Source organism: Podarcis raffonei, chromosome 2 (genome assembly GCF_027172205.1).
Source record: "Podarcis raffonei isolate rPodRaf1 chromosome 2, rPodRaf1.pri, whole genome shotgun sequence".
NCBI lineage: Eukaryota > Metazoa > Chordata > Lepidosauria > Squamata > Lacertidae > Podarcis > Podarcis raffonei.
Window position 1 is genome coordinate 125,626,561 of NC_070603.1, and position 22,890 is coordinate 125,649,450.

The 22,890-nt window shown below is 49.9% G+C and overlaps 1 protein-coding gene across 6 annotated transcripts in view; it reads right to left on the reverse strand.

Annotated features, from left to right (window-relative positions):
* The window catches only part of COL11A2 (collagen type XI alpha 2 chain), a 93,611-nt gene that overhangs the window by 35,219 nt on the left and 35,502 nt on the right, over positions 1 to 22,890 (reverse strand). For all 6 annotated transcript variants that reach the window (XM_053378715.1, XM_053378718.1, XM_053378717.1 and 3 more), the window contains 20 exons: positions 21,456 to 21,530; positions 21,013 to 21,099; positions 19,688 to 19,744; positions 17,716 to 17,769; positions 16,917 to 16,970; positions 14,793 to 14,846; positions 14,543 to 14,596; positions 11,785 to 11,838; positions 10,409 to 10,453; positions 9,152 to 9,205; positions 9,010 to 9,054; positions 7,322 to 7,375; positions 6,240 to 6,284; positions 5,499 to 5,552; positions 4,064 to 4,108; positions 3,359 to 3,412; positions 2,180 to 2,224; positions 1,129 to 1,182; positions 921 to 1,028; positions 555 to 608 (listed from right to left, as the gene is read on the reverse strand). In XM_053378715.1, the coding sequence (XP_053234690.1) occupies positions 555 to 608; positions 921 to 1,028; positions 1,129 to 1,182; positions 2,180 to 2,224; positions 3,359 to 3,412; positions 4,064 to 4,108; positions 5,499 to 5,552; positions 6,240 to 6,284; positions 7,322 to 7,375; positions 9,010 to 9,054; positions 9,152 to 9,205; positions 10,409 to 10,453; positions 11,785 to 11,838; positions 14,543 to 14,596; positions 14,793 to 14,846; positions 16,917 to 16,970; positions 17,716 to 17,769; positions 19,688 to 19,744; positions 21,013 to 21,099; positions 21,456 to 21,530 (1,146 nt within the window). The remainder of the gene's footprint in view (positions 1 to 554; positions 609 to 920; positions 1,029 to 1,128; positions 1,183 to 2,179; positions 2,225 to 3,358; positions 3,413 to 4,063; positions 4,109 to 5,498; positions 5,553 to 6,239; positions 6,285 to 7,321; positions 7,376 to 9,009; positions 9,055 to 9,151; positions 9,206 to 10,408; positions 10,454 to 11,784; positions 11,839 to 14,542; positions 14,597 to 14,792; positions 14,847 to 16,916; positions 16,971 to 17,715; positions 17,770 to 19,687; positions 19,745 to 21,012; positions 21,100 to 21,455; positions 21,531 to 22,890) is intronic.

The following is a 22,890-nucleotide window of genomic DNA, read 5'->3' on the forward strand; positions in this document are numbered from 1 at the left end:
CTCTCCCTGCAAGGAGATGGGACGGTTCCACCCCCATTATTAGGCGGGTACAGAGTTGGGTACCGGTGCCGCAAGGGGGCCGGTACAGATCCACGTAGGGAAAAATTATCCCCCCTTCTTTGCAGGGGAAGGAAATGGCTCCCACGACCCCCAAATCGTCATCCTTCGATTGCTCCGTTTTTTACAGAGAATCTGGGGAATATGGCCGAATATTGCGGATATTTGGGGTTTTCCATGTTCACAATTGATTTATGGCCGTTATTTGCTGAAGGAAACACACTGGTGAAAAGATATTTTTTGGGGGGGTGCAAGAGCAAAAGTAACCAGAGTCAGTATTAGTAGTAGTAGTAGTAGTAGTAATAATAATAATAATAATAATAATAATAATAATAATAATAATAATTTATTTGTACCCCACCCATCTGGCTAGGGTTCTCCAGCCACTCTGGGCGGCTTCCAACAAAGATTAAAAATACACTAAAATGTCACACATTAAAAGCTTCCCTGAACAGTAAGGCAGGTCAAGTCCCCAATTTGGAGGAATACTGACTGACCTTTGGTCCTTGTCGGCCGGGATACCCAGGGAGACCCGGAACGCCCAGTTTCCCCTGCAAGAAAGAGAGACGTAAAAAATAAAGTGATCGAGGAGACCTTATACCCCCAGGGAGGATGCCCTGAAACTCTGAAAAGGAGTAAAACCAGATGAACTAATAATAATAATAATAATAATAATAATAATAATAATAATAATAATTGTACCCCACCCATCTGACTGGGTTTCCCTGCCAGACGGCTCCCAGTGATATATAAAACCACAGTGAGACCAGTCCACCTCCACCTGGGGTTGGACTAGATGACCGCTGTGGGGCCCTCCAACTCTACGGTTTTATCTCCACCACCCCCCAACCCGGAATCCGCACCTTTTCTCCGACGAGCCCAATGGGACCTGGGTCCCCGTGGGGCCCAGTGCGGCCCTTAGGGCCTTCGGGGCCGTCTTCGCCTCGGGATCCTGGGACGCCGACTTCACCCTGATCGTGGGGGGAGAGAGAGAGAGAGAGAATGAGGCAGGAAGAGGGAACAGGGGAGGGGGCTGTGGGTGCAAGTGGGGAGGGGGCTTATCTTACTTACCCGGTCACCTTTCACGCCCATGTCGCCCTTGAAACCAGGAAATCCTTCTTCCCCCTGCAGAAAATAAAGGGGGGAGTGGCATTAAGAGGGATTCAGGACCCCCCAGACTCAGAACCCCAAAGGGACCCCAGGCTCTTTCCCCACCCGCAAGTTGGATGGTGTGGTAGGAATTTTGAGGTCTTAAATATATGATAATGTTCATATATGTACCAACCAAGCATGTACATAGATCAGCACAGGAAGACCGACCTGAAACCATTTTTGATTCCCAAACTGAGCAAATGTTTTGTCTGCAAGGTCAAAGGAAAATGGAAAAGCCTCCCCATTGTCTTTTCCTTCACAAATCCTGTCTTAAGGGTATGTCTGTCTGTGTTTGAATAGGGTGAGCCTGTGACCTGGCTTAGGAACTAAGTATTTATCATTGCAAAAGACTGGCCAGGCTCCCCAGGGTATCCAGTCAAGTGACCATTAAACAGGTAACCTGGCAGACAGGAGGTAAACAAAGCACTCAGATTTCTGCTGTAGACCGCCTTTTCTGTGATGTAGGTATGATGTATCTGGGGGGTGGTCTTAGGTTACACTCCTTCTGTGATATATGTATGATATATGGAGGGGGGGGTCTTCAGCTCCAGGGCAGGGAATTTAAAATGTCTATAGAAGGGCTTGCACACCACTGTTCTAGGTTCCTCCTGCCTCCTGTGTGTGGTGAGTGAGGACCCCGTTGCAACAGATCAATAGCTGCTTTGCTTCTCAATATTTTCTAGTTGGCCTCTGTTATTTTCTCCTACCAATAGGGAACCCACTTAAGGACTCTATATGGGCTCTTGGATACCCCATAAGGGAAAAAGGGCAGATTTATTTGTTTACAAGAATGGCCACCGGCGATTCCTTCGCTGCAATTGTGGGGGGTTGGACTAGATGACCCCTGGGGGTCCCTCCAAACCCTACAGTTATGGGATTCCATGCTTTCTCCGTAGCTGAACAGAAATGTGGATTTTGGGGGTTGTCACTGCTGTTTTCTGAACTGCCACTTCCCTTCCCAAGAACCGACCTTTTCGCCTTTGTGGCCGTTGAAGCCTCGAATGCCATCCATTCCCTACGAGGAGAGAGAGGGGTTTTGGGGGAGACATTATCCGTGGTGTGTCTTATATTCCAGGCTCCCACCTCCCCCCGCCCCAGCCATACCCGTCCTGTCTCTCCTACCCAACAGGTCCAGGCCCAAAACCGAGACACGTGTCTTCCGGGCCACGCACCCAAATTAACTTGTGTGATTTGTGTGCAATCATGTCCCCACCACCACCACCAAAGAGACTTTTGGGGGGTAAGATTGTGGTGCGAGATCACAGCACCCAAAATGGCCACCATTCTCTCATGCAAAAAAAAATCCCCCACCGCCCCGGTTTCCCAGGACGCTTACAAGGTGTGCAACCCTTCTTATTACTATTATTTATTAGATTTGTAATACCACCCACCATCTGAAGATCGCAGGGGAAATATTTGCAGAAAAATACAAATTGTGGCACAGGAGCGAGGGAAGGGTTCTCTCGATTTATTTCATTCCGACTGCATATGCCGCCTTATATAATAATAATAATATAATAAATTTTATTTATACCCTCCCCGCCCCGGCCAGAGCCGGGCTCAGGGTAGCTAACAGCAGTAAAATTACAGTAAAAACATAATAGGAAAAATACAGGTTAAAATTCAATTTAAAATGCAGCCTCATTTTAAAAGTAGCCGATAGATCAAAACCGTAAGGGGAGGGAAACATAAGGGTCAGACTGAGTCCAAACCAAAGACCAGGCGGAACAGCTCTGTCTTGCAGGCCCTGCAGAAAGATGTCAAGTCCCGCAGGGCCCTAGTCTCTTGGGACAGAGTGTTCCACCACATTGGGGCCAGTACTGAAAAGGCCCTGGCCCTGGTTGAGACCAACCTAACCACTTTGCGACCTGGGACCTCCAAAATGTTGTCATTTGTGGCCCTTAAGGTCCTCCGCGGGACAGACTGGGAGAGGCGGTCCCGTAGGTACGTGGGTCCTAGGCTGCAAGGGTGGCTTCAGGGGTTGGGCTAGATGACCCCCAGGGGCCCCTTCCAACTTCTCTAAGGCTCCCCAAGGGGCCGTCCTTCTCCCCTTCTCCAAATGGAAAGGCCAGCCCTGCGCCTCGGAAGCAAAGGACAGTGGGAAATCCGGCCCTGCCAAGTCCCGCGAGCCAATCAGGCGCTTGCTTACCTTCGCCCCGCGAGGCCCTGGGTAGCCAACTGGCCCCTGAGGACCAGATGGGCCCTGGAAGGGGAGAACAGAGAGAGAGAGGAGGAGCCGGTCAGAGGAGAAATCACAAGGAGGAACCCCCCCCCCCAAATTCTGGATTCAAGCAACAGGCATTCCAGCTAGTAGCCATCAAGAGCCCTCTCCTCCTCTGTGAATTTGCCTAATCCTGTTTTGAGGCTGTCTAGGTTGGCTGCAGTCAATCACCACCTCCGGTGGGAGGGAGTTCCACAGGTTAACAGTGCGCTGCATGTCTTTGTATGCGTGAGACTGCACTGCCTCCTGCTGGATGGAAAAGGAGGTGCTGCTGTCTGTGTCGATTCCTCCTGCCACCTAGTGTCTGGAAAGGGCATAGCAGGAGTGCAAAAATAAAAGCATCTTTTTTTTATGTACTTTGCTCTCCCTGGGATATTTTTTCACTTATGGTCTGGAAACTGAGCTGCCTGCCCACCCTGGGAAGGCTTGTTCTCCCTCTTGAAGACCCACACTGCTGTCAGCAGAGACCCACACGATGTCAGTGGCTCAGAGAAACCGTTTCCCATGCCGGGTGACCTGCCGCCTACGGCTGTTCGTGGGCAGGGAGAGCCTCACGGCGCCACTCCATACTTCCCCCATCCCCCCCTGGTTAGACTGCTGCCACGTGCTGGGCATAGGGCTGCCCCTTCTCACCTGGTTTCCTTTGGTGCCTGGGTGCCCCTCTTTGCCAGGGTGGCCCTAAGAGAAAGGGATTGGGGTGAAAGGAAGGAGAGAGAGAGCAAGAAGGAGTTGAGTTAATAATCCACGGGACTTGGATCGCTGCCTCCTTTTCGAATCCCACTGTGTGGGGAGAGGGCAAATCTCCATGCCAGTCTGCCAAGGCCGTCTTTGCCCAGGGCCAGGGGAAAGCCGTTTGGGGACATGGTTCAGCTGGAAAATGCCAGGAGGAGGCACAAAGGATGGGGCACCAGCTGACTTCCTGTCTAATATGACTAGCAGGCTATGTAAAATGTGGGGGGTGGAATGATGACGATTATTGTATCATTATGCTCTGTATTGTGTTTTTATTATTATACTGCATAAATTATGTCCTGAATGTTGTACACCACCCTGGGATCAAGTGTGCTACCGTATGTAAATTGAAATAATAATAATAACAACAACTACTACTACTACTACTACTACTGACCGTAGTTCACTTCCTGTCTAATATGGCTGCCACATCAACTCACTTCCTGTTTAACAAGGCTGCCACATCAACTCACTTCCTGTTTAACAAGGCTGCCACATCAACTCACTTCCTGTTTAACAAGGCTGCCACATCAACTCACTTCCTGTTTAACAAGGCTGCCACATCAACTCACTTCCTGTTTAACAAGGCTGCACACATCAACTCACTTCCTGTTTAACAAGGCTGCCACATCAACTCACTTCCTGTTTAACAAGGCTGCCACATCAACTCACTTCCTGTTTAACAAGGCTGCCACATCAACTCACTTCCTGTTTAACAAGGCTGCCACATCAACTCACTTCCTGTTTAACAAGGCTGCCACATCAACTCACTTCCTGTCTAATATGGCTGCCTTCCTGTTTAACATGGCTACCAGCGAATGCAAAGAGCACACTTCCTGTTTGAAACTGCCCCCTGTGGGCCCCAAAAGTGGCCGTCATGCCAACATTTCACAGTTTAACCTGTGGGAGGCTGATCTGTGACACTTTGTGGTGCCGACAAGACCAGGACAGAAGGGCCACCCTTTGGGGGGATCTCAGGGGCCCTATGGATGCCTGATCTTTTTTGCAAGGGCCCCCAACCCACTTGCCTTGCTGGGTAGGCTGACCACGAAACTGCTGCAACATGGTTGCAGAGTCATGACCATGGGTGGGTGAAGGTGTTGGTGCGGGGACTGGCGTCCAGCATGGCAACTAGGAAAACCCCACCATAATCATGTTAACATTGTCCTCCCCTTGACAGAAACAGTGGCTTCTCAGCGTTCTCTCTTCAGTGGGGACTCCAAGAAGGGTAGAGGACACGGCCACCAGCTACTTCCTGTTAAACATGGCTCCCGTCTTTGTTGGGGGCCACTGAGCCACGGGAGACCTGAGGCAGTGGTGAGGGGCGGGTACTTACAGGCGGGCCGTCGGAACCAGGCATCCCTGGAAGTCCAGGTTTCCCTCTGGGGCCCTGAAGGAGAAAATCCCGTGAGCCCAAGAATGGTCACCCCAACCCTAAAACCCATTCCATTCCAAACCAACCCTAAAACCCAACCATAAAAACCCAACCCAACCCTAAAACCCAACCCAACCCTAAAACCCAACCCAACCCTAAAGGTAAAGGTAAAGGTACCCCTGCCCGTACGGGCCAGTCTTGACAGACTCTGGGGTTGTGCGCCCATCTCACTCAAGAGGCCGGGGGCCAGCGCTGTCCGGAGACACTTCCGGGTCACGTGGCCAGCGTGACAAAGCTGCATCTGGCGAGCCAGCGCAGCACATGGAAACGCCGTTTACCTTCCCGCCAGTAAGCGGTCCCTATTTATCTACTTGCACCCGGTGGTGCTTTCGAACTGCTAGGTTGGCAGGCGCTGGGACCGAACAACGGGAGCGCACCCCGCCGCGGGGATTCGAACCGCCGACCTTTCGATCGGCAAGCCCTAGGCGCTGAGGCTTTTACCCACAGTGCCACCCGCGTCCCTGACCCAACCCTAAAACCCAACCATAAAAACCCAACCCAACCCTAAAACCCAACCCTGAAACCCAACCCAACCCTAAAAGCCAACCCCACCCAACCTAACCCAGTGGCCGCCTCCCTGCTTTGGGGTTCGGCGCATCTGCCCCTCTTGGTCAGCAAGCCAGGGGTCCCCTCGCAGCTCACCTTCTCCCCGTGAGGTCCCATTGCACCTTGAGGTCCCGGCAATCCCTGAGAAGAAGAAAGAGGAGAATGTCAGGTGAAGGGGGTCTTCCCAGCCCACTTCCTGGAGGTGCCCTCCTGAGCCCCCCAACTGAGGACAAAAACGTCCACTCTCCCAGTTCTCTCTGGCGGCCCTTCGCACCCTTCCTCGCTCGGGGTCCTTCCTTTGGGACCAGAAGGTCAGGAGAACCTGCGGGATCGGGCCCAAGGGTCTCATCCTGCTCTCACAGTTGTTGGCCGGAGGCCTCCTCTAGAGACATTTCTGGAGACGGTCAAAAAGGTCCCACACCAAACCCGGGAAGAATTTCTATTTCCCGGGCAAATTCTCCCAATTTGATGCCTTTTTGTCTCCCCTTTCCATCTGAAGCAAAGAGAATCGGCCCGTTTTCAGAGAAGCAGACAAGCTGCAGCTTCGAAGGAGCACTTCTTGGAAGTTGTCCGTTCTTGAATAGAGAGATAAGCTTGCAAATGTTGCTTCCCTCTACTTTTTGAACCCACAAAAACATTCCACAGATGGGGAGCGGAAGGAGCCAGTCCCTCTGCCGTCTCCCAGCTCCAAAAATCCATTCAGTAGAGGACATATCTGATATTAAACGGACGAGAGCAGATCTTAGGCCAAAGACTGAACCAAACACAGGAATCATAGCGTTGGAAGGGACCCCGGAGTCATCTAGTCCAACCCCCTAAAACGAGGTTGGCTAGGAATCTATCTAGCAGTGTTTGGTATTGGCTTTTCCCAACCTGAGGTCCTGGACTGCAATTCCCACCATTCCCTACACCCTGTGGGGCTGATGGGAATCGTAGTCTGACACATCTGGAGGGCACCAGGTTGAGGAACGGCGGCTGGAGCTTCTCCTTAAAGCGATGCGTCTGGAGGGGAAAGGGGCCTGTGAGCCAGTCCTGATGGCCGCCGTACAGAACCTCCCCATTCAGCGGCATTCTATCTCCCCATTCCAGTCAGCCTGCGGACTTCATGCCGTGGGGGTGAGCAGGAAGGAGGATGTTGGGGACGGATCCAGCGGGGGTCCTCTGACGTGTTCACTCACCTGCGTCCCTGGTGTCCCCTGCTGGCCAGGGGGTCCCGGCTCCCCTTGAGGTCCCTGGTCAAAAACAAGAGATTCAGAGTCAGATTGTCACAGTCCAAAACTGGGGAGCATCATGGCCCAGGACCCTCGTACCTACGGGACCGCCTCTCCTGGTATGTCCCACGGAGGACCTTATGGTCTTCAAACAAAAACATCTTGGAGGTCCCAGACCACAAGGAGGTCAGGCTGGCCTCAACCAGAGACAGGGCCTTTTCGGCTATGGCCCCGATCTAGTGGAACGCTCTGTCACAAGAGACTAGGGCCCTGCGGGACTTGACATCTTTCCACAGGGCCTGCAAGACGGAGCTGTTCCACCAGGCCTTTGGCCAAGTCCAATGGTTGCCATTAATTTGAGTCTGAATTGATTTTAGAATGAATTGATTTTAGAATGTATTTTAATTAATTGATTGTGTTTTTATGGAAACTATGTTACTTTTTTTGTTGTTAGCCGCTCTGAGCCTGGCTTCGGCTGGGGAGGACGGGATATAAATAAAATTTTATTATTTGTTTGTTGTTTCTTTGTTATTATGGGGTGGGGGGCAGGCATGGGGCCCCTCATTGAGCCCCCTCAATGTACAGAAGAGGCAATGCAGAAATCACAGCATCTCCATCTTCCCTGCAGAACAGCTTCAAAAGGGGCGAGAGAGCAATTTACTCATTTGTGACACCGATATCCCCATGGAAGAATACACGGTGTATTCTTAACGCTCTCTTCATTTCCTAAAACTTATAGACCGCTTGACTGTATTAAAAAAAACGAACAAGCATCCATAGCAGATTTCAAACCATACAATCAAGAGAAATCTACAACCCTGCTTTAAAACATACAAAAAGTTAAAATACTAAAGCAGGGGAAAATTCACATCCAATTTTTTTTAGCAACTATCAAAACAGGGATGTTTTCGGCAGGCCCTCAAAAGCAGACACCCTCTTGGGATCAAGAGGCAGGGAGTTCCGATGTGTAGATGCCACCAAAGTCATATATTAAATTCTTACAAACGTGGAAAGTGTCTTGTGCGGCACCTTGTAGTCGATCGAAGTGGTCCAGTGGGGGGAAAGGCGATCTTGTGGGATCAGCCGCTCCCCATTTTGTCCTCACAACAGCCTTGGGATGAGAGACTGTGAGTGGCCCGAGGTCACACGGAGAAGCTCCTCGTCTGAGTGGCATTTTGAGTCCTGTATACCCAGGGAAGTTTGGGACAGCAGCCCGCCCAGCACCCACCACAAGGCACCCCGGGGAGACTCAAAGTAGCACAATTCAAAGTGTTGGTGCTGAGCTTGAAAGCCCTAAACGGCCTCAGTCCAGTATCCCTGAAGGAGTGTCTCCACCCCCATCATCCAGCCCAGACACTGAGGTCCAGCATCGAGGGCCTTCTGGCGGTTCCCTCCCTGCGAGAAGCCAAGTTACAGGGAACCAGGCAGAGGGCCTTCTCGGCGGTGGCACCCGTCCTGTGGAACGCCCTCCCACCAGATGTCAAAGAGAAGAACAACTACCAGACTTTTAGACGACATCTGAAGGCAGCCCTGTTTAGGGAAGCTTTTAATGTTTGTATTTTAATATTCTGTTGGAAGCCGCCCAGAGTGGCTGGGGAAGCCCAGCCAGATGGGCGGGGTATAAATTAATTATTATTATTATCATTATTACTCACCAGGTTCCCCTTGGGGCCGTGGGGTCCATCCATGCCACGCACACCCTGTCAGGAGAACAGGCAGAGACACAAGAGGCGGTTAGGGCTGGGGGGCTGGGGGTGTAGCTCAGTGGGGCAGGAAAACCCCCTCCCCAGCACTTACCGGAGGGCCTGGGATCCCTGGGGGTCCTTTGGGGCCAAGAAGACCTCGGGGTCCCTGAAGAAAAAGAGAGAGAAACGGTCAGGCACTCACCTTCAGGGGGCTGGATCACAGAACTGTCAAGTTGGAAGGGACCCCTAGAGTCATCCAGTCCAGCCCTCTGCTTGGCAAGAATCTGCCGCATCACACTGCTGGCCCATGTTTTTAATGCTCAACGTTTTACAGTGGATGTTTGGGTTGTGAACGTGATCCGTGCGGGATGCACATTCGCAAGCCACAGCGGCGTGTCTGTGCACGCGCGGGTTGCGATTTGGGACTTCTGTGCATGCACAAAGCGCAATTTAGCACTTCTGCGCATGTGCGACTGCCAAAACCCGGAAGTAACCGATTCCGGTACTCCCAGGTTTTGGCGGTCTGTAACCCGAGGTATGACTGTATTGTGTTTTTATGTCTCTTGGAAGCCACCCAGAGTGACTGGGGCAAGGCAGTCAAATGAGTGGGGTACAAATATTAATGTTGTTGTTGTTTTCTCCCCTGGACTGGAAATGGGGCTTGGTCTGGATTAAAAATCTGCAGTAGTAGTAGTGGTAATAAAAAGACACAGTCCACTGTACGGCGTCAAAACACAGGAGCTACAAACCACCTTGATGTAATGTCCAGAAATTTGACAATACAGTGAACACTGAGGTTGCGAACGTGATCTGTACGGGATGCACGTTCGCAACCCCCAGCATTCGCAACTCACAGCGGCGCGTCTGCGCACACGCGGGTTGCGATTCGGCGCTTCTGCACATGCGCAAAGCGCGGTTTAGCACTTCTGCGCATGCACGAGCGCCAAAACCCGGAAGTAAACTGTTCCGGTACTTCTGGGTTTCGGCGGTCCGTAACCCAAAAAAACGCAACCTGAAGCGTCTGTAACCCGAGGTATGACTGTACTTGAAATAATAATAATAATAATAATAATAATAATAATAATAATAATAATAGCCACCTTTATTTTAAGGGTGGGTGGGGCTTCCGGGGAAGAGGGAGGGGCTTAAGGCCTTGTTGGCAGGAAGCCAATGTGGCTACGATCCAGTGGTCAGGAGGAATGTGCCCCTTCGGACAGGAGGTGAGGACTCGCCACCTGCTTTCCCTGCCCCCCTTGTCACCCTCGTCTGTTACTTGGGAGGACGAGGCCCCCACCATTGGGATACGCCAATGGGGGCCCCAGACTTGGCCAGACCCCAAGATCCCTTGCGGAAACGAGACCATACGCACCGGTTCTCCAGGAAGCCCGCGTTGGCCGACCTCTCCGTCATCTCCCTGCATCGGGGGGAAAGGGGAGACAGAGTCACAAAGGAGCTCAGGGAACAACAGGGTCTCTGTGCATGTGCAGAATTCATCTCAGGGACTGCTGCCTCCGCCCCTCCACCATAAAACATTCCTGTGTATGCGTAAAGGCTCTCAAGCCCCCCCCCCCCGCCAGTGGTTGCGTCAGAGAATCTCAACTCCTGCTGTTTTTGAAGGGGCAGGTCGCTAGTCCTCAAGGTTGAAAAATAATGCATATACTTGGTTTTTAATGTCTGATGTTTTAGATGCTTTCCTATTGGTTGAAAGCCACAATTATCATTATCATCATCATTTTGGAACATGGAAAGAGCCTATCCTTGACAAACTGATAACACCAATAGTATTTACTTGGACTTTTTCATTTTAACCCAGGTACAACTGGACTCGTTCTGGTTTTCTTCCTCACCTGTTGATCTTTGCCTGGGGTTACAAGGGTTCTCTCTGTTATATATACGTTATAAAAGGGATATATATATATATATATATATATATATATATATATATAAATGCAAAGGGCCAAAGGGCCTGCGTAAGTCAGCATCTTGTCCTCACAGTGCCTGCAGGAAACTGGGAAGCAGGATTCGAACCCCTCTCCCTTCCTGTTGTTGCCAGCAGCTGGGATTCAGAAGCCTTGCTGCCTCCAGCCATGAACAGCCCTTCCCCCCTCCAGGAATTTATCTCATCCCCTTGTAAAGCCACCCAATGTGGCGGCCATCATGAGGGAGGGAGTTCCGTAGGTTAACCTGCGTGAATATGGACTTTTGAAATCCATCCTCAACAACGAGGAGAAGCAGGAATAAGATGTGGAGATATCCTTCAGAGATCCAGACAGAGGGGAGCGCCGAAAAATTAATAATTATAATTTGGACCATAATTTGATTTTTTAATTTAGGTTTTTTTATTTCAGTTGGAGTATTATGATTGGATATATTAACTGGATGGTGGGTTTTTTTGGAAAATCAACAAAAATGATTTTTTTAAAAAAGAACTCCATCCTGAATCTTCTCACATTCTGCTTCTCTGGATGTCCACCGGTTTGAGCGTTATGAGAGAGGGAAAAGAACTTCCTCTCTTCCGTGCACAATTTCGTAAATTTCTACCATGCCTCCTCCTCATCTGGGCTTTTTCTCCAAGCTGAGAAGCCCCAGACTTGGCAACCTCACAGGGATCTTGCTCCCTGCCCCTGGAATATTTCTGCTTTTTTCTACGCCCCCTTGACGGACAGACCTCTGTCGGATCAAACCCCACTGTATGCTCCCTGCACCCCAAATCCCCCTCTCTTTGCACCCGTGGCCAGTACTCACCCTCTCGCCATCTTCCCCGGGGGGGCCAGGAACACCCTGAGATCCGGAGTCACCCTAGTGTGGGGTGAGAGAGAGACACACTGATCAGAAGAAATACAGAAGCGCAGACCCCTGCATGAGGCCCCGCCTCCTTCACCCAAGGGATTCTGGGAACCGTAGTTTTCAAAAAGAAGAAGAGAAGAAAGAACTATCCCAAGAGTTAGGAATTGAAATTCATAAAAAAGTTAAGTACTTAAAAATATGGTTAACAACAAGAAACATAAATATATAAAAAGATAATTATGAGAAAATATGGAATGAAATTAAAAGAAATCTAGAAATCTGGGGAAGGATGAATCTTTCCATGTTAGGGGAAATTGCAGCAATAAAGATGAGTGCTTTGCCAAAGATACTATTTCTATTTCAGATGATCCCAGTGATAAATAACAATATATCCTTCAAAAAATGGCAAAAAGATATTTCAAAATTTCATCTGGAATAGGAAAAGACCAAGGATAAAACATAAGATACTAACAGACTTAAGAGACAGAGGAGGCTTTTCCCTCCCAGATTTGAAATTGTATTTTGAAGCAGCATGTCTTGTTTGGATAAGGGATTGGATAAAATTAGAAAAAGAAGAAGAGTTAGAATTAGAAGGACACGACAATAGATTTGCCTGGCGCTCATGTTTATGGTATGGGAAAGGGAAAATAGATATAATACATATAATCATATAATAAGAAAGTCATTAATAAGAGTCTAGGAAAAATATAAAGTTCTGTTAGAGCGGAAAACACCATGGTGGTTGTCACTGAAGCATTTTCACTTAAGTCAACCAAAAAAGTAAGGTGGTTGACATATAGAGAGTTATTAACAGAAGAAGAAGGTAAACTCAAATTAAGAGAGTATGATGAGGTGAAAGACTATTTACAAAGTTGGTTACACCATAGGCAATTAAATGAAATTTTTAAGGAAGACAATAAAAATGGGTTTATTTATACAATCTCTAGATTTCAAAAATAAATAGTGGAAGAGAATGTTAAAGCATATAGTATTTTATTAGAGTGGGAAACCAAGGATGAAGAGGGTAAATCAGTTATGATTAAATGGGCTCAGGATGTGGGACACAACATCCAACTTGAAAGTTGGGGGAAATTACGGAAAGTTGATATAAAATTCACAGATTGCATACTATTAAGAGAGAATTACATGAAAATGATGTATAGGTGGTATACCACACCAGTGAAAATGGCAAAGATGTTTAGGAAAGAAAATAACAGATGTTGGAGATGTAAGGAAAAGGAAGGAACATTTTGTCATATGTGGTGGGAATGCAGATGCATTTTAAAAATATTGGGAAATGATATACAATGAATTGAAAAAAAAGTTTAAAATGAATTTTGTCAAACACCCTGCAGAATTTTTGTTAGGTATCAAGAGCTACCAAAAGAAAAATGGACATTATTTATGTATGCTACAACAGTGGCAAGAATCTTGATTGGACAATGTTGGAAGATGGAAGAAATACCATCAAAGGAACAATGGCAAGAAAAGCTGATGAACTCTGCAGAATTGGCTCAGCTAACAGAGAAACAGACAAACTATGAGAGAAGGACAAAAAGGACTTCAAAAGAGTCTGGGAACCATTGACAGTTTATTTGCAGAAACAACAGAATGGACTGGATTCACCGGAAGGATTTGAATAAACTTTCACAACTTCATTTGAGTAACCGATATTTTAGAGAAATAATAAGGGGTTTTAATTTTGTGCAGAAAAAGCAGGATACGATAAATAAAACTAAATAACTCAGCAGAGAGGGGGTTGAGGGAAGTCCAGAGGGAGAATAATTGTAAATAACACGATGAATGAGATTCGTATCATTCATTGTTATAAAATTTAATAAATATTTTAAAAATATTATTCAAAAAATGAATTAGTTTATGTAGTATTTTTAAAAAATCAAGGTGGTTTACGGCAATGGAAACATAAAACTGTATGATAAATGCCAGCCTAAAAAAAACCAACCCTCTGGAAGGAGGATTCTGTGTATTATCAAATGCCTGCACAGATCTGGCGGAATTGAAAAGTATTTAGCAGGAGTTTTAAGAGTTGGCACGGAGTGCTCCTGCTGAATGTCCAGTGGCAGAGAGTTCCACAGGACTCCCTTGGAGCAAAGCCACTGCTGATGCAAAAGGGGTATTCCAAGAGTTAGAATCACAGCGGCAAGAGTATTGTTAGCCCAGAAATGGAAGCAAGAAGAAATTCCGATGAAAAAAGAATGGCAGATGAAAATAATGGACTATGCAGAACTGGACAAAATGACAGGAAGGATTCGAAACCTGCGGGACCAGAGATTTACAGAAGATTGGAAGAAGTATATGAATTATTTGGAGAGCAACTGTAACCAACAAATTACGCTAGTAGGACTACAAGAAGTTTTGTAGGGAGAAATATACGAAGTGCTACAAAGTAGATAAAGAATAAAATATTGGTTATGAGTTTCAAATGTAACAGGGAAAATAAGAAACGTATACTAAGAGATTAGATTGGAAAATTCTCAGACAGGACTAGTGGAAGTCAAAAAAATGGAAGGAGATGTAAAAAGATGGTTAATTACTGTTGAAAATGGTATGTTAAAAAAACAGAGAGAGAGTGTTAGAATCGCAGAATGGTGGAGTTGCAAGGGACCCCCAGAGGTCATCGAGCCCACCCTCCTGCCGTGAGCAATTTGGGCGGGGCTGCCGACTCCCGATTCACAGGCTCCCCCGTTTCACTTACCCGGTGTCCTTTCTCCCCCGGGAGGCCTGGAAGCCCATCAAACCCGCGATCGCCCTGTGGAGAGAGAGAAGGGAAAGGTGACCCCCCTTCTCACAAGGTCAGGATGGCAAATCCCGAGGGGACGGCGCTAGTCCTCATGAAACCACGTTCCCTACAGGCCCATTCTCTAGAATGGCAGAACTGTCGGGTTGGAAGGGACCCCAGCGGTCATCTAGCCCAACCCGCTGTGACGCCCAGAGGGTACCCTTACCTTGATGCCCGTTTCCCCAGGCATCCCCCGGGCACCGTCCGCTCCAGCACGACCCTGTGGGAGGGAGGGAGGGAGAGAGGCAGGTTAATGGAGGGAGACAAATCTCATAGCCCCCCCCCTTACAAAGGAGCCCATGGAGCCCAGCACCCTGGCCTCACAGCAGCCAAAGAACCCAAATATTAATAATAATAATAATAATAATAATAATAATAATAGATTTTTTTATTCGTGGGACGCAGGTGGCGCTGTGGTCTAAACCACAGAGCCTAGGACTTGACGATCAGAAGGTCAGCGGTTTGAATCCCCGCAACGGGGTGAGCTCCCGTTGCTCGGTCCCTGCTCCTGCCAACCTAGCAGTTCGAAAGCACGTCAAAGTGCAAGTAGATAAATAGGTACCGCTCCGGCAGGAAGGTAAACGGCATTTCCGTGCGCTGCTCTGGTTCGCCAGAAGTGGCTTAGTCAGCTGTGCGCCGGCTCCCTCGGCCAATAGATGAGCACCCCAACCCCAAAGTCGGTCACGACTGGGCCTAATGGTCAGGGGTCCCTTTACCTTTACCTTTTAATAGATTTTTATTTATGCCCCGCCCTTCCCGGTTCAGGAAACTGGGCTCAGGGTGGCTAACAACAAATTTAAAACACTTAATTGATGCTACAAAAAAACCAGCATAAAATACGGTCTAAAGCGTAAATAACAATAAAATCAAAAATCAATTTAGGGGGGAAATCCATCCACTACCAGGGCTAGTTGGCTAAATTAGTCCTATTCGGGCCAGTGAGGAGACCAGGGGAGAATTAGCTGTGGGATCCCAGAGCGGGAAATCTTCACAAAAAGGGGAGAGGGAGGGAAGGAAGGGGAATAAAAGATCAGGCTAAGTTCAAATTGAAAGCCAGGCGGAATAGCTCTGTCTTACAGGCCCTGCGGAAGGAAGTGAAATCCTGCAGGGCCCTGGTCTCATGGGACAGAGCATTCCACCGGGCCGGAGCCATCACTGAGAAGGCCCTGGCCCTGGTGGAGGATAGTCTGACTTCCTTAGGGCCCAGGACCTCTAAACTATGGTTGTTCATGGACCTTAAGGTCCTCTGTGGGGCAGACCAGGAGAGGCGGTCCTGTACATACGAGGGCCCTAAGCCACAAAGGGCTTGAAAGGTCAAGACCAGCGCCTTGAACCTGACCCTGTACTCCACCGGGAGCCAGTGCAGCTGGAAAAGCACTGGGTGAATATGCTCCCATGGCAGAGACCCTGTGAGGAGCCTCGCTGCAGCATTCTGCACCCGCTGGAGTTTCTGGGACAGCTTCAAGGGCAGCCCCGCATTGAGCGAATTACAGTAGTCAAGCCTGGAGGTGACCATCGCATGGATCACTGTGGCCAGGTCAGGGCACGAAAGGTAAGGGACCAACTGTTTGATGCGGTGAAGGTGGAAAAATGTTGCCTTGGCTGTTGATGTAACCTGCGCCTCCATGGAAAGGGAGGTGTCAAGGATTACACCCAAACTCTTAACGGAAGGCACTGGCACTAATAGACTATCTCTGGCGTGGAGGCTCCATCAGAACATGAGAAGGCCAAGGGCCCGTCTAGTCCGGTATCCTGTTCTCACAGCGGCCGACTAGACTCCTGTGGAAACCCACAAGCAGGATTCGAACCAGGAGCCCTCTCCCTCCTGCTGTTTTCCAGAAACTGGGATTCAGAAACCTCTGGCTGCCTCCAACTGTGATGGCAGAGCACAGCCACGGCAGCTCAGTCCTTCATTAATTTGCCTAATCCTCTTTTTAATCCATCCACGTTGGTGGCCGCAGTCAATGCCCCTTGTGGCAGAGAGTTCCACAGTTTCCACTGCACGAAGGAGTCCTTCCGTTTAATCTGCCCCAAATCTTCCAAAACGTCTCCCTCTCAAAGGCTCACCCCGCCTAACTTTCAAGCAAATCACTACTGTTATTTTTTACTTTTATTCCGCGACTTTTCAGGACTCCCGGGACCATAGGATCGCCACATGGGACCGGGACCCCGGGGCTCATCTAGACCAACCCCACCACAATGCAGGGGTCGCAGGGGAGGCGAAAAATGGCAACCTGCCTCCGTTGGTTTTTTTTAAAATAAAAAATAAACATCAGAAACAGAAGCTTACTCGTCGGCCGGGCTTCCCTGGGGGTCCAGTCAGCCCCTGTGGACCTCGAGGACCCTAAGTGGAGAAAGAGAGAGTCGTATTAGTGTGCCCCGTCTTGTCCCCAAACATTGGGGGGGGGGGAGAGGAGAGAGGATACCCTGGGATTTCATGAAAGAGGGGTGGGGAATTGGGTAGGGGTCCCGTCCCCCCGCCAGCTGTCTGTTGCATTTGAGGTCTGTAGCAGCCACTATATTTTTTTTTGGGGGGGGGAGGAATCTGAGCTGGGGGGGGGGGCAGCAGCCAAATGACCCTAAGAACATGGAGATGGTGGCAGTTTGGTACTGTCTGCTGGTTTGGGGAATATCCCATCCCCTCCAAGCACCCGGGAACAAATCAGCAAAAGTCCAGCTCGTACGCAGGTCCTCTGGGGTGGTGTGCAATGGGTCTGTGTGAGCCAAAAAACCATAGAGTTGGGTTCCCCAAGGATCCTCTAGTCTGACCTCTTGCAATGCAGGAATCTCAGCTCAAGCAGGTCCAATAAAACACAACTTATATCGTACTTGGGACGTTCAGCTTATGTTTTAGTTGTTTTCTAAATGGCTTTGCAATTGTTTTACTGACGGTTTTCTCGCTATCTCGTACGATTAACGCTGAGCTTGTGATGTTCTGATGCACTGCTGTTCTGTCTCATTTGCCAGCCGCTTTGATCAGAAGGAGGTCAGGCGACGCAGTTGTGCTAAAGGGGGATTTTGGGGGGTGCAGGGGGAGAGACTGGGGCGCTGGCAGGGGGCTCCCAGCTCAGGCTGGGAAGCCAGCTTACCTGGGGACCAAAGTCTCCGTGCTCTCCCTTCACGCCGTTGCTGCCAGGTTGGCCCTGGAAGACAGGAAAGAAAAAAGACATTCTTAGCTCTGAAGGGCTGCGCATTTCATCTGGTTTGGTACGACGATTATTTATCCATTTGGGCTGCCCTTAGGAAGATAAAGCAACTAACAAATTCAAATTTTCCTCCGAAGAGCTGGAGGTGGCGGACTCTGCGTCAGAGGTTACCAAACTGTGTGTCTTGACACACTAGTGTTTCGGCTGCAGTGTGTCGGCGAGTCGTGTGAATCCTTCCCAGGGCTGGAAAGGGGTTAGTTTAACTTCCAGTTTGCTAGTAAAACTGAATTACTGTGTTGTGAAATGATGTGAAACTGAATTACTGTGTCATGAAATAACGCAAAACTGAATTATTGTGCCACGAAAGGATGCGAAACTGAATTACTGTGTCGCGAAATGATGCAAACCGAATTACTATGTCGCAAAGTGATGGAAAACCGAATCACTGTGCCGCGAAATGATGCAAAACTGAATTACTGTGTCACGAAATGATGCATGTCACCAACATGAAGTTTGGAAAGCTCTGCTCTGTGTAGCCCATTGTCTGGTAACTTCCAGACTGGAGGTATAGAACCCTAGGATTGTAGACTTTGAAGGTAGGCCCAAGGGTCATCTAGCTGAACCCCCTCCAAAGCAGGAAACTCAACTAGAGCATCCATGACAGATGGCTGTCCAACCTCTGCTTAAAAGCCTCCAAGGAAGGAGAGTCCACCACCTCCTGAGGGAGACCGTTCCACTGTCACACAGCTCTTCCTGTCAGAAAGTTCTTCCTGGTGTTTAGTCAGAATCTCCTTTCTGGTAACTTGAAGCCATGGGTTTGAGTCCTACCCTCTGCAGCAAGAGAAAACAAGCATGCTCCCTCTTCCATGTGACAGCCCTTAAGATATTTGAAGATGGCTCTCCTATCTCCTCTCAGTCTCCTCTTTCCCAGGCTAAACATAACCAGCTCCTTCAACCGTTCCTCATCAGGCTCGGTTTCTAGACCCTTGATCATCTTGGTCGCCCTCCTCTGCACATGTTCTAGCTTGTCAACATCCTTCTTAAATTGTGGTGCCCAGAACTGGACACAATAGTCCAGGTGGGGCCTGACCAAGGCAGAATAGAGTGAGACTACGACTTCGGCGGGTGGCACTGTGTTTTAAACCACAGAGTCTAGGGCTTGCCAATCAGAAGGTTGGCGGTTCGAATCCCCGTGATGGGGTGAGCTCCCGTTGCTCGGTCCCTGCTCCTGCCAACCTAGCAGTTCAAAAGCACGAAGTGCAAGTAGATAAATAGGTACCTTCTCTGGCGGGAAGGTAAACGGTGTTTCCGTGCACTGCTCTGGTTCGCCAGAAGCGGCTTAGTCATGCTGGCCACATGACTCGGAAGCTGTACACCGGCTCCCTCGGCCAATAAAGCGAGATGAGCGCCGCAACCCCAGAGTCAGCCACGACTGGACCTAATGGTCAGGGGTCCCTTTACCCTTTACCTTATGACTTCCCTTGACCTGGACACTAGGCCTCTGTTGATGCAGCCCAGAATAGCATTAGCTGTTGACTCAGCTACTGCAATCTCTTCTGTCTGGGGCTGCCCTTGAAGACAACTCAGAAACTTCACTTGCTCCAAAATGCGGTGGCAGAAACCCCCCATTCCAGAAACAAACGTTCTGGTCGTCAGCTTCATTTCCGGGCCTGATTCATGGTGCTGAATTGCTTTTTGCTCCGACTGCATTGCCACACCTCACGACTGAGGGGGGATTCGAACTCTGGTTTCTTCTAGGTCTTCGTCCGAAAAAACTCAAACCACCACAGCACCGTTGGATTCTGGATTTATCGTCCTGGGAATGTGGGTGAGGGTGGCTCTTCCAAACGCACCCAAGTCCTTCTACTCTGAGCCCCAGGAAACAAACCCAAGCACCCCCAAGCAAAATACTCACCAGGGGTCCAGGACGACCTGTATAGCCCATGGGTCCTGGGGGGCCACGCAAGGCCAGCTGCAGAGGAAAGAAAAGGGGAGGGAGGAGAGGTTAAGGTGTTTGTATCAGACCATCACTGGAAGAGCGTTTGGATGTGAGTGGGAGGGAGAGGTGAAGTGAAGGCAGGAGGCAGGAGTTGGTAATGCAGGTGAGCTGTGCCAAAGCAAGCTGCCAGCTAGCTCTGCGGAGGCTCTTTTTATTAGCACAATATGCAAAACCAGCCAGATACATTTTGCAGACTGTGACCTTTACACATCTTCCAGTCCCGAGATCGTGGGGTGGTACAAAGTTATTTTGGCACCTGTCTCCACCGCGTCATTTCCTCCTTGCACAATGTATGATGGAGGAGACAGAGGTCACAGACAGGGCACAGCAGACCACTGAGAAAGCCAAAGGTTAGATAGAGGGCATGATGGTCAGACAGCTGTGGCTTATCTGCAGGTGAAAGCGTGCTCCACATCCAGCGGTCATTCCTTCAGAGAGGACTTTTAAGAGCAGGGAAAGAGCCTCGCCGGATCAGGCCGGGGACCCCCTCTCGTCCAGCACCCCGTATTCTCACAGTGGCCCAATGTCCCTAAGAAACTAGGGATCCCGATAGACTGCCTTTGGGCCTGGAGGCTCCACGAGAACATAGGAAAGTGCCTTCTCACTTAGGCCAGCATCCTGCTCACAGTGGCCAAGCAGATGCCCCAGTATGAAACCCGGAGGCAGGATCTGAGCACCAGAACAGCCCCCTCCCCTCCTGGGCTTTCCAGTCAGTGGGATTCAGAAGCCCTCTCCTCCTCCCTGACCCTAACCCCTTTTAAAGGTATTCAGGTTGGTGACCCCCTCCCTGACTCCGGTGGCAGGGAGTTCCACAGCTGAACTCTGTGAAGAAGGACTTCCTCTCATCTGCCCCGAACCTTCCATCATTCAGCGTTATGAGAGAGGGAGAAAACCTTTTTTTCTCTCTCCTTTTTCTCTACGCCAAGCATATTATATTTCATAAACTTCTGTCCTGTGGGCTCTTCCTCGTTTTCCCCCTCTAAACTGAGATGCCCCAAAGACTGCTGCCTCTCTTCACAGGGTCCCTCGTTGCACCCCCAAAAAACAGCCCCTCTTTCAGGGTCCTGGAAGACCAGTGTCAGGTCAGACAAGGACCTGCCCCAGAAAGGCTGGCAGATTCCTTCTGAGAAATCTGGGTGGGCCACCAGGAAGCAAAGACCACTGTTCCCTGGACTTTAATAGGGGAAGTAAATGGGGGGGTCTTCATCACCATCTTCATCCCCCCCTGAAACCGGACTCACCCGAGCTTGTTGCAAGATGGCCTGGGCTTGGGCTTCCTGGGCCGCCACGACTGGCCCCTTTCCACCACCGCTGCTCCCAAATCGGAACTGAGGGAGGGAAGAGGCAGAGTTGAGGTTCCACCGAGAGGCACCCAAACACCCCACAACCACACATTTGCCCCCCAACCCCAGTTGGAGGGAGCTGTTTCCCTCAGACTCCTTTCAGGGCTGATTTCCAGGGGAGAGCCATCGGTCTGCAGCAGAATTGGGCTGTGCACAGCTCTGATTGGCTAGTGTTCATGGCGTCAAAAACCCTCACCCCAATCCCTGAAGAAACTGGCACTGGTCAGCCGCTCACAGCATCCTCGAGAACTACCCTGCATTTAATCCCTGAAGATCCTAGATGTCAGCCTCTGGCTTAGGACCTTGATACCGGCCGGCCTCTCTCTGCCATCCCGACTCACCGGAAGCATCATGGACGTGCCAGGGGGTCCGGGAGATCCATCTGAGCCAGGGATGCCGGGGCGTCCTGGGGGGCCCTGTTGGGGAGAAGGAGGGAGAGCAGAGTTGGGGCGGGAAGGGGCGGCTCGCACGTTTGCACGTGTGTGTGAACGACAAAGTGCACTGTTGACAATCGGCCAGGGGCTCACGGCCACCCAAACTCAGTTTAACCAGTCCAACCTAGTCCAGCATCCTCTTCTCCCAGGTGCCTCTTCAACGGGTCCGGCTGCCTTGATCTGGGCTTTTGCATGAGCAGAGAACACCGTGTGTGCCTGGCACCTGATGGTTGCTGAGATGCAAGCACGCAGCGGAGGGGAGGTCGTTCCCTTGTCCCAAAGAGCACCTCACTCTCCTTTGCATTGGCTCCCAGGACATTTCCAAGCACAGTTCAAAGTGTTGGTGCTGACCTTTAAAGCCCTAAACGGCCTTGGCCCAGTAGACTTGAAGGAGCGTCTCCACCCCCATCATTCAGCCCAGACACTGAGGGCCTTCTGGCGGTTCCCTCACTGCGAGAAGCCAAGTTACAGGGAACCAGGCAGAGGGCCTTCTTGGTGGTGGCGCCCGCCCTGTGGAACGCCCTCCCACCAGTTGTCAAGGAAATAAACAACTATCTGACTTTTAGAATACATCTAAAGGCAGCCCTGTTTAAGGAAGTTTTTAATGTTTGATCTTTTACTGTGTTTTTAATATTCTGTAGGAAGCTGCCCAGAGTGGCTAGGGAAACCCAGCCAGATGGGTGCGGTATAAATAATAAATTATTATTATTACTATTACTATTATTATTATTTGCAGACACCCTTCCCCAAAGGACATCCATAAAGGAGAACAATGCGTCCTTCAGGGCACCAAACGACAGGAGCCAGCCAGCAGTGCATCACCCCAGCGAGCTGGGAGTGAACTCCTTGTGAGCAAAAACAGGATCGCCAGGCCCAATGAGCTGAGCGGCTCAGTCAGCTCTTACCCCATGGATCAGTTGCTGAGACCGAAGGTCCCCACCTCCCCCCAGCCGTCTACGTCTCCGCCTCTCTAGGCCTTCCCCAAGCAAACAGAGACGTGACCCTCATGTCTGCCTCTGCTCTTCCCACTTCACGCCTCTTCTGGTCCTGGGAAACCAGAGGGGAGGGGAGCTTGTCGCAGCAGGAAACCCCCGTGCCTCTTCCCCAGCCTTACTCCTCTCTGCCTCTTGGCCTCCCTCCCTTCTCTCCAGCTTCAGCTTCTGCCTCTGAGTCTGGACTTCGCTCTGCCACAGACTCCCCCTGTTCACTAAGCCCTGTCGCCTCTTCAGCTTCCTATATCTCCTCTTCCAGTCTTCTCCCTCTGACAGCTCATCATTGTCCCACCCCAGATATCTGGGCTCTGAGCCTTCTTCCCTTTGGGGTGCCCCAGCTAGTTTCCCCC